The sequence below is a fragment of the Lacerta agilis genome, chromosome 1, assembly GCF_009819535.1.
Source record: "Lacerta agilis isolate rLacAgi1 chromosome 1, rLacAgi1.pri, whole genome shotgun sequence".
NCBI classification, from domain to species: Eukaryota; Metazoa; Chordata; class Lepidosauria; order Squamata; family Lacertidae; genus Lacerta; species Lacerta agilis.
In genome coordinates this window covers 7,786,721-7,799,810 of record NC_046312.1, presented here as the reverse complement: position 1 = coordinate 7,799,810, position 13,090 = coordinate 7,786,721, and the positions used below count along the sequence as shown (strand labels likewise).

At 44.1% G+C, this 13,090-nt stretch overlaps 2 protein-coding genes across 3 annotated transcripts in view; one reads left to right on the top strand and one right to left on the bottom strand.

Annotated features, from left to right (window-relative positions):
- The window catches only part of LOC117060469 (coiled-coil domain-containing protein 175-like), a 33,069-nt gene extending 30,699 nt beyond the window's left edge, over window positions 1-2,370 (top strand). The window contains exons 17-19 of the mRNA XM_033172705.1: window positions 403-446; window positions 1,445-1,606; window positions 2,350-2,370. Coding sequence (XP_033028596.1) covers window positions 403-446; window positions 1,445-1,606; window positions 2,350-2,370 — 227 coding nt within the window. The remainder of the gene's footprint in view (window positions 1-402; window positions 447-1,444; window positions 1,607-2,349) is intronic.
- Window positions 2,371-3,198: 828 nt separating this feature from the next.
- JKAMP (JNK1/MAPK8 associated membrane protein) lies at window positions 3,199-12,851 on the bottom strand. 2 transcript variants are annotated; one of them, XM_033171708.1, is made up of 7 exons: window positions 12,750-12,851; window positions 8,549-8,637; window positions 8,145-8,299; window positions 7,482-7,688; window positions 6,227-6,408; window positions 5,271-5,347; window positions 3,199-3,822 (listed from the first exon to the last, which is right to left on the bottom strand). In XM_033171708.1, the coding sequence occupies exons 1-7, from the start codon at window positions 12,751-12,753 to the stop codon at window positions 3,604-3,606; spliced, it is 933 nt and encodes a 310-aa protein (XP_033027599.1). In that variant the 5' UTR covers window positions 12,754-12,851; the 3' UTR covers window positions 3,199-3,603. The 2 variants fall into 2 exon arrangements, with proteins under 2 accessions (XP_033027599.1, XP_033027684.1); XM_033171793.1 differs by having other exon boundaries at window positions 8,549-8,631; window positions 12,750-12,783.
- Window positions 12,852-13,090: the final 239 nt, after the last annotated feature.

Here is a 13,090-nt window from a genome sequence, read left to right as displayed (position 1 = left end):
GAGGAGTAGGGCAGGTTGCTTTCTCCACAGAAACATCGCCAGTGTAATTTCCCTTTCCCCTGCAGGAATAAGGGGTCACTTGCCCTGGAGTGGAATTTAAACCTGCCCCTGCCACCAACCACTGGGACCAAACCCCCCTCCTAGCTGCGGGTTTTCAGCGGTTGAATTGTGTTCTGAATGCTTTTGTTTATAACAGAAAGATATTTTATTAAGCTAACTGGCACTCTAGAAGCACCAGGTATCCAAGTTTTTGATAAAAGTTTTTTATTTGGTCTCAGTTGCTGTCTGGATTTTCTCTTTCAATAGATAGTATAAAAATCACTTTTAAATGGAGCATTTATAAAGTTCGGCTTTTTGGCACACGTTTCCCTACACGCTCAAAAATGTCTTAATTTCTTTTAGAACTTTTTGTCAAGAAGTGGATAAAGGACTCCAAGCTTCAAAAGGTATGATGCAGTATTGGGTTAAGAACAACTTTTGGGACACAGTGCCCTGGGGTTTACTCCTGTGTCATCCCCCTGGAAAGAGAGAGCAGCTTATACAGGACTGGCAGTCAGGCTGGAAAGAAGAAATATATATTGCATATTGGACTTGAGTTGCATAACAAATATGCTTTTGACTACTTCTACCTTAGCCCCTGGATGAAATAGCTCGTGCGGGTATCTTGCTTTTGAAACTGCAGTCCCACTTGTACTTTTAAAAAATGATTCAAATACAGTACAATTGCATCTTACATGCATTTAACATGTGCAGTTTCAACGATTGAAGGTAGGATGGTTGAAATTCCGTGAGAAATTCAAGCAAGGTGGAGAGCTTAAAAGCTCTCTTGAGTTACCCGGTGTGAAAAGAGCTTTTCACGCTCTCAGCCTTGCTTTCTGGGCAAGGCTTACTTGATTTGTGGGCTCTGGGAGGAGAGGCGATTCTCCCCTTCACCCGCTAGCCGTGGGGCAGCTCCAAAGCTTTGGGTATACATGATTTTTTTGTATACGCAGAACCTTTGGAACAGAAGTCCCACATGAGATGTGATCATACTGTAACAAAACCATGTCGTACATTGGAAGTCGAACAGCTTAGTTCCCAAACGTTTTGGCTCCCGAATGTTGCAAACCGGGAAGTGACTGTTCTGGTTTGCAAACTATTTTTGGAAGCCGAACGTCCGACGGGGCTTCTGATTGGCTGCAGGAGCTTCCCGCAGCCAATCAGAAGCCGTGCTTTGGAAATCGAACGGACTTCGGAATGGATTCCATTCGATTTCCAAGGTACGACTGTAAACTATTGCTGCCATCTGTGTAACACCTAAGTTACGGACAGATTTCAATGGAAATGAGGGTTACACATTTGAATGTGGGTATTCAAGAAAAGCTGGGGCAACCCGAACCAGCCTCTTGCAATAGAAAATTTAACAGCCCAACTTGAAGGTGAGCCGTCTTTTATTTCGCTGCAGTTTTTCTTGCGGTACCAGAAAGACGTCATGATTATTCTGGATGAGTATATAAGGAAAAACAGGAAAAGAAACGACAAGCTTGACTATGTTTACGACGGGCTGCAGCTAAACTATATGGCAATGGAGTCTCTGTTAGAAGACAAATCGTACCCAGGTGACGAGGTGAGCTCACTCTGCAGTGGTGGCACATTAGTTCAGTTCTACACAAAGGGCAGCTGAAACAGCAGAACTTACACTCCGTGAAGCAGATTCTTGCCAACAGAAATATACCAATCACAACGTGGCCGGGGAAGATCTGGAACAAAATATTCTGGCAGCACTTAAAATTTTCAGTAGCTCAAGACATTTGTTGTAATGCACAGAAACCCCACATGAGACATTCAGGAGTCAAGGTGTATTTCAACTAGGGCTTTCTTCCGGTTGCAGTCTTGCATCATCATAAAGCAGTCTTGCATCCAGGAATCAGCACACATACAGGGGAGAAGCCAGCATGGGGGAGTCAACCATTTCTCTATGCTGCTGAGTCAGCATTTCTGCTTAGCACAGTGATAACTCTTTGATATTGACAATACTCCAACACCATTCTCTCTGTTCCCACTGCCTAATGACACACCAAAAGAGCCAGTGTGGTGTAGTGGTTAAGAGCGGTAGACTCGTTATCTGGGGAACCGGGTTCGTGTCTCCACTCCTCCACATGCAGCTGCTGGGTAACCTTGGGCTAGTCACACTTCTATGAAGTCTCTCAGCCCCACTCACCTCACAGAGTGTTTGTTGTGGGGGAGGAAGGGAAAGGAGAATGTTAGCCGCTTTGAGACTCCTTCGGGTAGTGAAAAGCGGGATATCAAATCCAAACTCTTCTTCTTCTTTAATTTTCCATTCTTTTTCCCCCCCTTTCTTTTTGCTAGGGGCAGGAATCTGAACAGTAATCACAAAGGGCCTGCTACCGCATATATCCTTCTTTCTTATCCTACCTTTCCTGCAGCAGGAAACCCAAGACTGACAGGTAGGGGGAGCACATAATACAGGGATTGAAGATTTCGGGTTTCCCTACTGCAAAATTTGGATTACCTTGGCACAGAATTTTAATTAAAAATAGTAATAGGTGATGTAAATGGCTCTATAAGAGAACTTCTGCTCCGGCGAAAGGTAGAACATTTATTCTGGGAAAGCAAGGTGCAAAACCTGGTAGGTGCTTGAAAGAGCATGCTCTCTCACAAAAATGTTTCCTCTGCAAAATTGGCTGGCATGAATTGGGAGATTTTCCTAATCATCAAACCAGGGTGGATTTGATTTAAATCAAATCAATTTAAATCACTGGTCTGCAAGACTTGATTTAAATCATATATATTTTTTACAGAAAGACATTCTTGCTGGTATCATCTTAATATTTACAACCAGAGAAAGGTTTCACTGATGTAGTTGAACAATTTTTTTTAAAAAAAACTTAGACTGAGTTTTAGTACACATGAAAAAATTAAACAAATCCTTATTTCCTGATGAATAGCCTTTAGAATATAATGTAACATAAATAGAAGACTATCTTTAGAAACATTTTCCCCAAAAAAGCATTTTATTTTAAAAATCCGATTGAAATTTAAAAAAATCTGTTTTTAAAAAAAATCATTGATTTTTATCCACCCTGCATCAAAGTGTTGTTACAAACAGATTTTAATAAAAATAATAACAACCTGCATTGTTCTCCCAAACCTCTTATCTAGAAATGAAGAGACCGCAAGAGCTGTGGACTGAAGTCGGGAACACCACTGAGCTTTATTCTTCTACATTTCATTCTTCAATGCCGTGATAAAATACTGCACTCCAAAATAAAAGTTACACTGTTACCAGATACGCTGTACAAAATGTTTCACGTTCGCACATCGTGGGCAAATATAAACATATTTACAGGGGACGGGCCTTGATTCACCATGAACAGGCTTCTGGCTCCTGTGGCTGATGGAACACTTCTAAGGCATTGCATGCACAGGTGCGTCCAAACGTTGCTTAGGAGGATAGAATCTAGCTGGGGACTAAGCCTTGAGCCTAAAGATAAAATAAACTTTACCTGAAAGCTGACTGATAATAGAACTGACAGCTTCCTATAAGAGGGGAAGGATGGGTGGGCCCCAGAGAACCTCCGCCTACAACGCTGGATTATTGGCTCAACGTCCATTTGCTCCATCGGAGAGTATCCGGGAAGGATCCGTGTACTTTGCCGTAAGCAAGTAAAAAAGAGCAGGAGCCGGCACCAAAGCCAGCAGGGGCAAGTCTTGGTAGACGTTGTTCAGCTTGGAGATGGAGATGATCCCGTAGGCGTGCAGGAGCCAGTGGCTGAACAGAACAACGAGCCTTTTCTTCCTGACAAGGAGATCCTTGAAAGTCTTGTAAAACAGAAGACAAAGATGTTGCCGTTAGTTTTTACACAGATGTTGTCTGAGACTAACAGAGATTTCAAAAAGGGGCAGAATGAAATCAAGATGCCTTTTGAAGCCTCTCCTTTTATCTTGTCTCTTGGTGGAGAGAGTATCTGAACTAAGCCGTTCTTAGTCTCCCTCTCCATCGTATTTTTGGGAGAGCTGAGGAAGGGAATGGCACAATTGCGGCTGCCGCATAATACCTGTTCTGCATTTGTAATAACCTGGTTTTTTTTGTGTGGTAGCACCTACACTTTGGAACTCCCTGCCCATTGACATCAGGCAGGCCACTTCACTGTGCTCCTTTTGGCACCTGCTAAAAATATTTTTGTCCAGACAAGCCTGCCCACATCTTTAGAGAGCTGGCACAAGTTTTAATCCACTGCTATTTTAACTTTTAAAAAGTTTTTGATCATTACTAATTTTTCATACTGATCATTTTATTTTATCTTTTTCTGTGAACTGCTTTGAGGGTTTTCTTTTGACAATCAAGTGGTGTACAAATTTTATGAAACAAACAAGCCCATAACTGGAAAGGAAGGAGAGGGTCCATGGACTGACTAGGTTACTATTCGTTATTCTCTCTGAAGGAGGGGAAGCAGGCACACACATACCCCAATATCAACCCATCCTCTTTAGCACCAACAGTTGCTGCTCTCCTTTAAAAGAAGCCACTTGGCAGTTGCAGCAGTTACAGATGCCTTTGCTTAAGCCCTTCTCCATAGCAGCATCCTGCTTGTTGGAATGCTCACTCCTCAAGAGACCCACCCGATACCAACCCTGTTTTCAGTTTGGCACCATGCGTAAGATGATTTATTATTTTGTCGTTCGCTCTTTATTTGCATTTGCTGTTTTAATAATTGGTGAAACCCCACCAAGAAATCCTTGGCTAAAGATTAAAATAGTCTGGCGACATCAGGCAGGGAACAGCTTCTTTGAAAAGCCAGGCAATAATACTGATGAGGAAGGATTCTTATGCAGTAGCTACGGCTGCTTTTCCTCCTCGGTCTTGGAGGACTGTATGAGATGGTAACCAGCTAGTTCTTAAGCCTCTCCTGATGTGCTGACTGTTCAGAATGGTCATCAGAGCCCCCCCCCCAAAATCTAAACAAGCAGAGACGTTATCTCCCTCTCCAGTGTGGAAAGTGTGAACAAAGCCAAAGACTTCAGCTGTCTCAAACACGAGTGGGCCAATAGGCTTTTGAAGATAAAACAATTAAAGAATGGCAGGATAGACCTCTTTGCCAACCCGGAGTGGGGGTGGGGTGGTGGTGGTAGGGAATCCCCTGCAGAATTGCCCAAGGAATTTCAATCGCTTATTGCCGACCATTTCCTCCGCTTTCCATTTTATCCCTTCAGTTGTAGGTCACTTTTTAAAAAGTATATATTTTAAAATGAAACAGTGTCCTACTTACATCTACTTCGGAAGCTGACAGATACACAACCAGGGTGATGAGAGATAACACTATGATGATGTAAGGGAAAGCATAGTCTGGAAGAAAACAGTTGTACGTTACATTGACACACCAACACAATTTTACCGCACCAGTCATGCAGAAGCTATAAATAGTTGTTATGGGGTGCAATCCTGAGCATGCCTACTCAAAAGTAAGTCCCACTGAGTTCTATCGGCCTGACTTTACCCAGTGCCAGAGTGGAGTGAAAGGTTGGATAGAAATAGATATAATAAAATTCTGTATCCTTGTACAGTGGTACCCCAGGTTACGTACTTAATCCGTTCCGGGTTACAGTACGTAACCCGAAAAGGATGTAACCCGAACAATTCATTCTGCGCATGTGCAGACCAGAAAAACCCCACGAAAAACACTCTGCCAATGCGCAAACCACGTGTGTATTGGGTTGCGCTTCCGGGTTAGCGGAGTTTGTAACCCGAAAAGTACGCAACCCGGAGCGTACGTAACCCGAGGTACGACTGTAGTAACCAAAAGTGAGTGGTATGAACTGCTCAGCTCACAAGGTGAAATGGTCCTTAGGCAGCTGCCACACTGAGACACTCAAATCCTGCTTTAATAATCCAGGATAGGCATGAGCTATGGTTAACACAGGCACCCCCAAACTCAGCCCTCCAGATGTTTTGGGACTACAACTCCCATCATCCCCAGCTAACAGGACCAGTGGTCAGGGATGATGGGAATTCTAGTCCCAAAACATCTGGAGGGCCGAGTTTGGGGATGCCTGGATTAACAGCTTCCAAACATGCCAGATTAAACTGAAAGTTAGCTTCCAAATGTGGCTTGTTTGGAAGCCGCTAACCATAGTTTTTGGTTTGCATGTTAGGTGCAACTACCTGGTTTGTTCCAGCAGTTGTGCAGAGGGGGAAGTGAGGGGGTGGGAAATAAAGGTGACTTACAGAGCAAGCCGCCTCCAACCGCTTGAAGCACAGTTAGGATCGGGAAGAAGTAGAGAGCTGCATAAATGCTCTTAAATCGATCAGACTTCCCTAGCCCACAAGCAATCTTCTTCACCAAAAGGGGTCGAAGCATCATCATCAACATCAAAGAAAAGGCATAGTATATAAATACAATGGTGTAGCTGGAAGAGAGAATTTTTTATATCAGAGCACAGTAGTGCCAAAAACTTCACGCCTCACTCTTGATGTGGCCAACAAACGCGAGACACATATACCGGTATACCACAAGTTCTATACCTGCCCCCCCCCCAATTATGCAAAATCCTTGCTATGCTGTTTCTTCAACTTCACATCTCCAACTTTCTTATGCCCTGCTGGCCCACAAATCCAGGCCCCAGATATCTTGTACCCCAAGTCATGGCAATCTGCATAATTTCCTCTTTATCTTATTTCCTATCCTTATTCTCCCTCCAGCACAAATGCACAGTAGCATCTTATTCCCATTCATTTTCTTCCACTGCCCTGGAGAGACATGTGAGCCATGAGTGACAGGGAGGGAGGGGCTTAACCATGCCTCTTGTTCATAGGCATGTTCACCATGTCAAAGTATGGCTTACTGGGACAGCTTAAATGTGTTTGCTCCCGGAGAGGAGATCACACCTGCTTTGTTCTTTTCCTGGTCCCTTTAGCTCAGCGTGGCACAGCAGCTAAGCCAAGAACAAACTTTGGCTACAGGTTGTGGTTATGGTGGGGAGAACTTAACCACAGTTGGGAGGGCGTTAGACTGAAGCTCTAAAGGTCCCTGGTTCAATCTTGGGTTTCGGGAATAGTTGGGGGTTGAACTAGATGATTATTGGGATCCTTTCCAGCTGTACAATTCCATGATTCCTCTGAGCATGACCCCAGGTTCAGATGACATGCTAACCCAGACCTTGTCTTAGTTGCAGCATGGAGCTAAAATGACCAAGGAGAAGCAAAGCAGATGCAATTTCCTCCCCAGGAGCTGATGCATTCATTCTAAGCCATGGTTTTACCTAGCAAATATGGGCAGAGTAGTAAAAAAAACCACTGCAACTATATAAGGCTGGGAGTAATCCCCATCAATAGGGCTTGCTTCTAAGTAAGCAAGCGTAGATGACCTGTAACACAGGATCAAGACACCAAGATTACCTGTTTGGGAACAGCTGTTAAGAGGTGGGGATTTTTTACAAAACAATTGCAATCTCACAGACAAGGCCACCGAAAAGATACTCACAGAGGGTAGACTGCTTCGTGGGTACAATGAATAGTGGTAATGTAATCAGGACTCGGGTTGTAGAGCATGGTGTACCAGTCAGAAAGCATCACCACCTTGCAGGAGCGGATATGCAAGGAGCCCAGGGGGTCGCTCACAAGCAGAGTAACGATGGCTGCCACGCTGCATTCGATTAAAGCAGTGATGTGCTGGAACAGAGCACTGGAGCTGGAAAGAGGGGAAAAGAAGGAATCAAAATCAGTACTGGTAATTTGTATCTTTTACTTATTAGACTTGTGCAATTGTAGCTTTGAGTGGGTGGGAGAGAATAAAGGAAAGAAGAGCAGAAGAAACCCACTCTCCATTTATTTATTCCCACCGTCTCACCCATGCACAACTCTGATCGTGGGTATACCCAGCTTTGGGAAGGCAGCACAAAGGCTCTGGTAGAATCCTGGAGCCCTACTGCCACCTTCCCAAAGCCAGGTAAGCAAGACAACCAGATTAGGGAAGGAGTCGTGAGGGCTCTGGCAGCATCCCAGAGCCTTCCCAAAGCTGGGTAAGCAGTCCAACTTGCAGGGTAGCTGGTTCCCCCCGGCACCTTCAATAGCAAGGTAAGTGCACATTTAGATTCAAAAGTTACATTCGGTTTCTTGTTTGAAACAGGGCTTAGGAAACATTTACCTCTTTTTTCCTGAATACCATTCAATGAAGAACCAATGCAAAATTAGAGGAAGCATTGCCATAAAGCCAAGGTAAAGCCAATCGTAGCGTTCTGGAGATCCCATACATGGCCGACAGATTTTGTGAGCATCTGTCCTTTGCCCTCTTGGACACACCTGGAGAATTTAATCACATATTGTTTTATAAAGATACCTATTAACGTTTTGCACACACACAAAATGGCTTGGGAAAGGGATGCAGACAAATGAACGGGACTGAATAATGTGCTGTATTTGACGGACAAGCAGTTTCGTTGAGCCATCCTTTCCCCAGCCAAACCCACTAATGTTTGAATAATAGCAACTAAAACATTATACTGCGCCAACTTAAAATACTCAAGTGTCTTTTCACAATCCTCTACTTACCCCACAATCGCCATGGATTTCAGTCCCATTTATAAATTCCGCTGTTCTTCCACAATAAAGCCCAAGGCAATCTGGCTGAATATCTACAACTTATACAGAAGATAAAAAGGCCAAAAGAGTGGCAGATACTTGTAAGCTAATAACAGTTTGCACACTTGCACATACTTTTGTAAACCAAGAAATCTTTAATAAAAATACATTAAAAAAATAAAAAATAACCGTTTGCACACAAATACCCTTCATGGATCACTGCCTTGTCGTGGCGAAGGGGCTTGAATTACTCAGGGAAGCTATGAGCTATGCCGTGCAGGGCCACCCAAGATGGACAGGTCATAGTGGAGAGTTTGGACCAAACGTGATCCACCTGGAGGAGGAACTGGCAACCCACTCCAGTATCCCTGCCAAGAAAACTCCATGGACAAAGACAACAGGCATATAAAAGATATGACGCTGGAAGATGAGCCCCTCAGGTCGGAAGGCGTCCAACATGCTACTGGGGAAGAGCGGAGGACAAGTACAAGTAGATCCAAAGCTGATGAAGCGGCTGGGCCAAAGCCGAAAGGACACTCAGTTGCGGATATGCCTGGAAGCGAAAGGAAAGTCCAATGCTGTAAAGAAAAGTATTGCATAGGAACCTGGAATGTAAGAACCATGAACCTTGGTAAGCTGGATGTGGTCAAAAATGAGATGGCAAGAATAAACATTGACATCCTAGGCATCAGTGAACTAAAATGGACGGGAATGGGCGAATTCAGTTCAGATGACTATCATATCTACTACTGCGGGCAGGAATCCCGTAAAAGAAATGGAGTGGCTCTCATAGTCAACAAAAGAGTGGCGAAAGCTGTACTGGGATGCAATTTCAAAAATGATAGATTGATCTCGATACGAATCCAAGGCAGTCCTTTTAACATCACAGTAATCCAAGTTTATGCACCAACTTCCAGTGCTGAAGAAACTGAAATTGACCAATTCTATGAAGACTTACAACACCTTATAGAAATGACACCAAAGAAGGATGTTCTTCTCATTATAGGGGATTGGAATGCTAAAGTAGGGAGTCAAGAGATAAAAGGAACAACTGGCAAGTTTGGCCTTGGAGTTCAAAATGAAGCAGGGCAAAGGCTAATAGAGTTCTGTCAGGAGAACAAGCTGGTCATCACAAACACTCTTTTCCAACAACACAAGAGACGACTCTACACATGGACATCACCAGATGGGCGACATCGAAATCAGATTGATTATATTCTCTGCAGCCAAAGATGGAGAAGCTCTATACACTCAGCAAAAACAAGACCTGGAGCTGACTGTGGCTCTGATCATCAGCTACTTATAGCAAAATTCCAGCTTAAACTTAAGAAAGTAGGAAAAACCACTGGGCCAGTAAGATACAATCTAAATCAAATTCCTTATGAATACACAGTTGAAGTGAAAAACAGGTTTAAGGACTTAGAGTTGGTGGATAGAGTGCCTGAAGAACTGTGGATGGAGGCTCGTAACATTATACAGGAGGCAGCAACGAAAACCATCCCAATGAAAAAGAAATGCAAGAAAGCAAAGTGGCTGTCCAATGAGGCCTTAAAAATAGCGGGGGAGAGAAGGCAAGCAAAATGTGAGGGAGATAGTGAAAGATACAGGAAATTGAATGCAGATTTCCAAAGAATAGCAAGGAGAGACAAGAGGGCCTTTCTAAACGAGCAATGCAAAGAAATAGAGGAAAATAACAGAATGGGAAAAACCAGAGATCTGTTCAAGAAAATTGGAGATATGAAAGGAACATTTCGTACAAAGATTACCACAATTAAGGACAAAAGTGGAAAGGACCTAACAGAAGCAGAAGACATCAAGAAGAGGTGGCAAGAATACACAGAGGAACTATACCAGAAAGATATAGAGGTCTCATACACCCCAGGTAGTGTGGTTGCTGACCTTGAGCCAGACATCCTGGAGAGTGAAGTCAAATGGGCCTTAGAAAGCCTTGCTAACAACAAGGCCAGTGGAAGTGATGATATTCCAGCTGAACTATTTAAAATCCTAAAAGATGATGCTGTTAAGGTGCTACACTCAATATGCCAACAAGTTTGGAAAACTCAGCAGTGGCCAGAGGATTGGAGAAGATCAGTTTACATCCCAATCCCAAAGAAGGGCAGTGCCAAAGAATGCTCTAACTACCGCACAATTGCACTCATTTCACACGCTAGCAAGGTTATGCTTAAAATTCTACAAGGCAGGCTTAAGCAGTACGTGGACCGAGAACTCCCAGAAGTGCAAGCTGGATTTCGAAGGGGCAGAGGAACCAGAGACCAAATTGCAAACATGCGCTGGATTATGGAGAAAGCTAGAGAGTTCCAGAAAAACATCTACTTCTGCTTCATTGACTATGCAAAAGCATTTGACTGTGTCGACCACAGCAAACTATGGAAAGTTCTTAAAGAAATGGGAGTGCCGGATCACCTCATCTGTCTCCTGAGAAATCTCTATTTGGGACAAGAAGCTACAGTTAGAACTGGATATGGAATAACTGATTGGTTCAAAATTGGGAAAGGAGTACGACAAGGCTGTATATTGTCTCCCTGCTTATTTAACTTATATGCAGAATTCATCATGCGAAAGGCTGGGCTGGATGAATCCCAAACCGGAATTAAGATTGCCGGAAAAAATATCAACAACCTCAGATATGCTGATGATACAACCTTGATGGCAGAAAGTGAGGAGGAATTGAAGAACCTTTTAATGAGGGTGAAAGAGGAAAGCGCAAAATATGGTCTGAAGCTCAACATCAAAAAAACTAAGATCATGGCCACTGGTCCCATCACCTCCTGGCAAATAGAAGGGGAAGAAATGGAGGCAGTGAGAGATTTCACTTTCTTGGGTTCCATGATCACTGCAGATGGTGACAGCAGTCACGAAATTAGAAGACGCCTGCTTCTTGGGAGAAAAGCAATGACAAACCTAGACAGCATCTTAAAAAGCAAAGACATCACCTTGCCAACAAAGGTCCGTATAGTTAAAGCTATGGTTTTCCCAGTAGTAATGTACGGAAGTGAAAGCTGGACCATCAAGAAGGCTGATCGCCGAAGAATTGATGCTTTTGAATTATGGTGCTGGAGGAGACTCTTGAGAGTCCCATGGACTGCAAGAAGATCAAACCTATCCATTCTCAAGGAAATCGGCCCTGAGTGCTCACTAGAAGGACAGATCCTGAAGTTGAGGCTCCAGTACTTTGGCCACCTCATGAGAAGAGAAGACTCCCTGGAAAAGACCCTGATGTTGGGAAAGATGGAGGGCACAAGGAAAAGGGGACGACAAAGGATGAGATGGTTGGACAGTATTCTCGAAGCTACTAACATGAGTTTGGCCAAACTGCGGGAGGCAGTGAATGATAGGCGTGCCTGGCGTGCTCTGGTCCATGGGGTCACGAAGAGTCGGACACGACTGAACGACTGAACAACAACACCTTCCTTTACTAGCTTTCAGTTAGCTTTTGCTCCCTAATCATGGAACACAGAACCAGGTAAACAGACATGCAACAGCTTCCACATTAAAACTATTCCAACATCAGAAAGCTCAGAGAAAGGGAATGTTTAGAAGTGCTGTCATCTGACACAGAAAATCTGACATCATTGGGAGGGGGGGTCTATCTACAGGAAAGGGGAGAGAAGCCTGGGCCATAAACGATGTTTCTTTACAGCCTTTATACTCTACCCATCAATTATTACTATTTCTGTTGCTGCAAGAGCAGCCCCCCCCCCAATGTTGCTGAACTACAACTCCCATCATCCACAGCCATTCCCTGTGCCAGCTGACGAGTTGGAATGCTAAATTTAAAAGGCCACAGGTTCCCCTCCAGTAACTTAGAACTCAGCCTGTCCCAACCTCGGTTCCCCCGATGCTGTTGGACTTCTGCCCAGCAGGGCTGAGGGATGATGGGAGCTGTAGCATCTCTCCCCCATGGAAGAGTAACGCTTCCTCGCTTTAGCCCACGAAAGCTGACATGCAACAAATATCTCTTCCCCACACTCCCTCCCCTGTAACATTATATAAAGAATTATATTTATATTATCTACCTATCTATGCTTTTAGGACACTGCAAGACTGCTTGCTTTTGCAACTGGCCTGCACCGCCTGGTCAGCTGCCCAGCAGAAAGAAACAACAGCTATCACCTGGGAAAAGGTAATGAACTCAGCACCCAAAACTCACCCATCTCCACCTATTCACCTAAAAAACCATCCGGGTTTTTGACAGCTAACCGGGCAGCGACAGCGGCTGGCTTTGCGTCACTTCCTCTCGGGTTCCTCTAGTCTTCGTTGATTGGTTTGTCGGCTTCACATAACCACGCCCCCGATAGGCGTGGCGGTCGCTTTCGGGACCTCCTCTCGGTGGCGAGGCTTGGACTAAGTTCCTCTCTTCATTGGGCACTGAAACTGAACGGGGAGGGGGCGTGGTCTATTATGTTCTGCTTTTTTTCACAGTAGAGCTAGAAAAATGAAGAGGGGCTCACAACGTGAGCTTCAAGGAAGTTGCCACTCTATAAACACACT

Bases quoted from the DNA above. Each gene is read 5' to 3' on its own strand.
- JKAMP (XM_033171708.1), bottom strand. The intron at 8,300-8,548 runs GTAAGTAGAGGA...TAAATTCTCCAG, and splicing joins AAATCCATGGCGATTGTGGG to GTGTGTCCAAGAGGGCAAAG. The intron at 3,823-5,270 runs GTAAGTAGGACA...CTGTTTTACAAG, and splicing joins TGTCAGCTTCCGAAGTAGAT to ACTTTCAAGGATCTCCTTGT.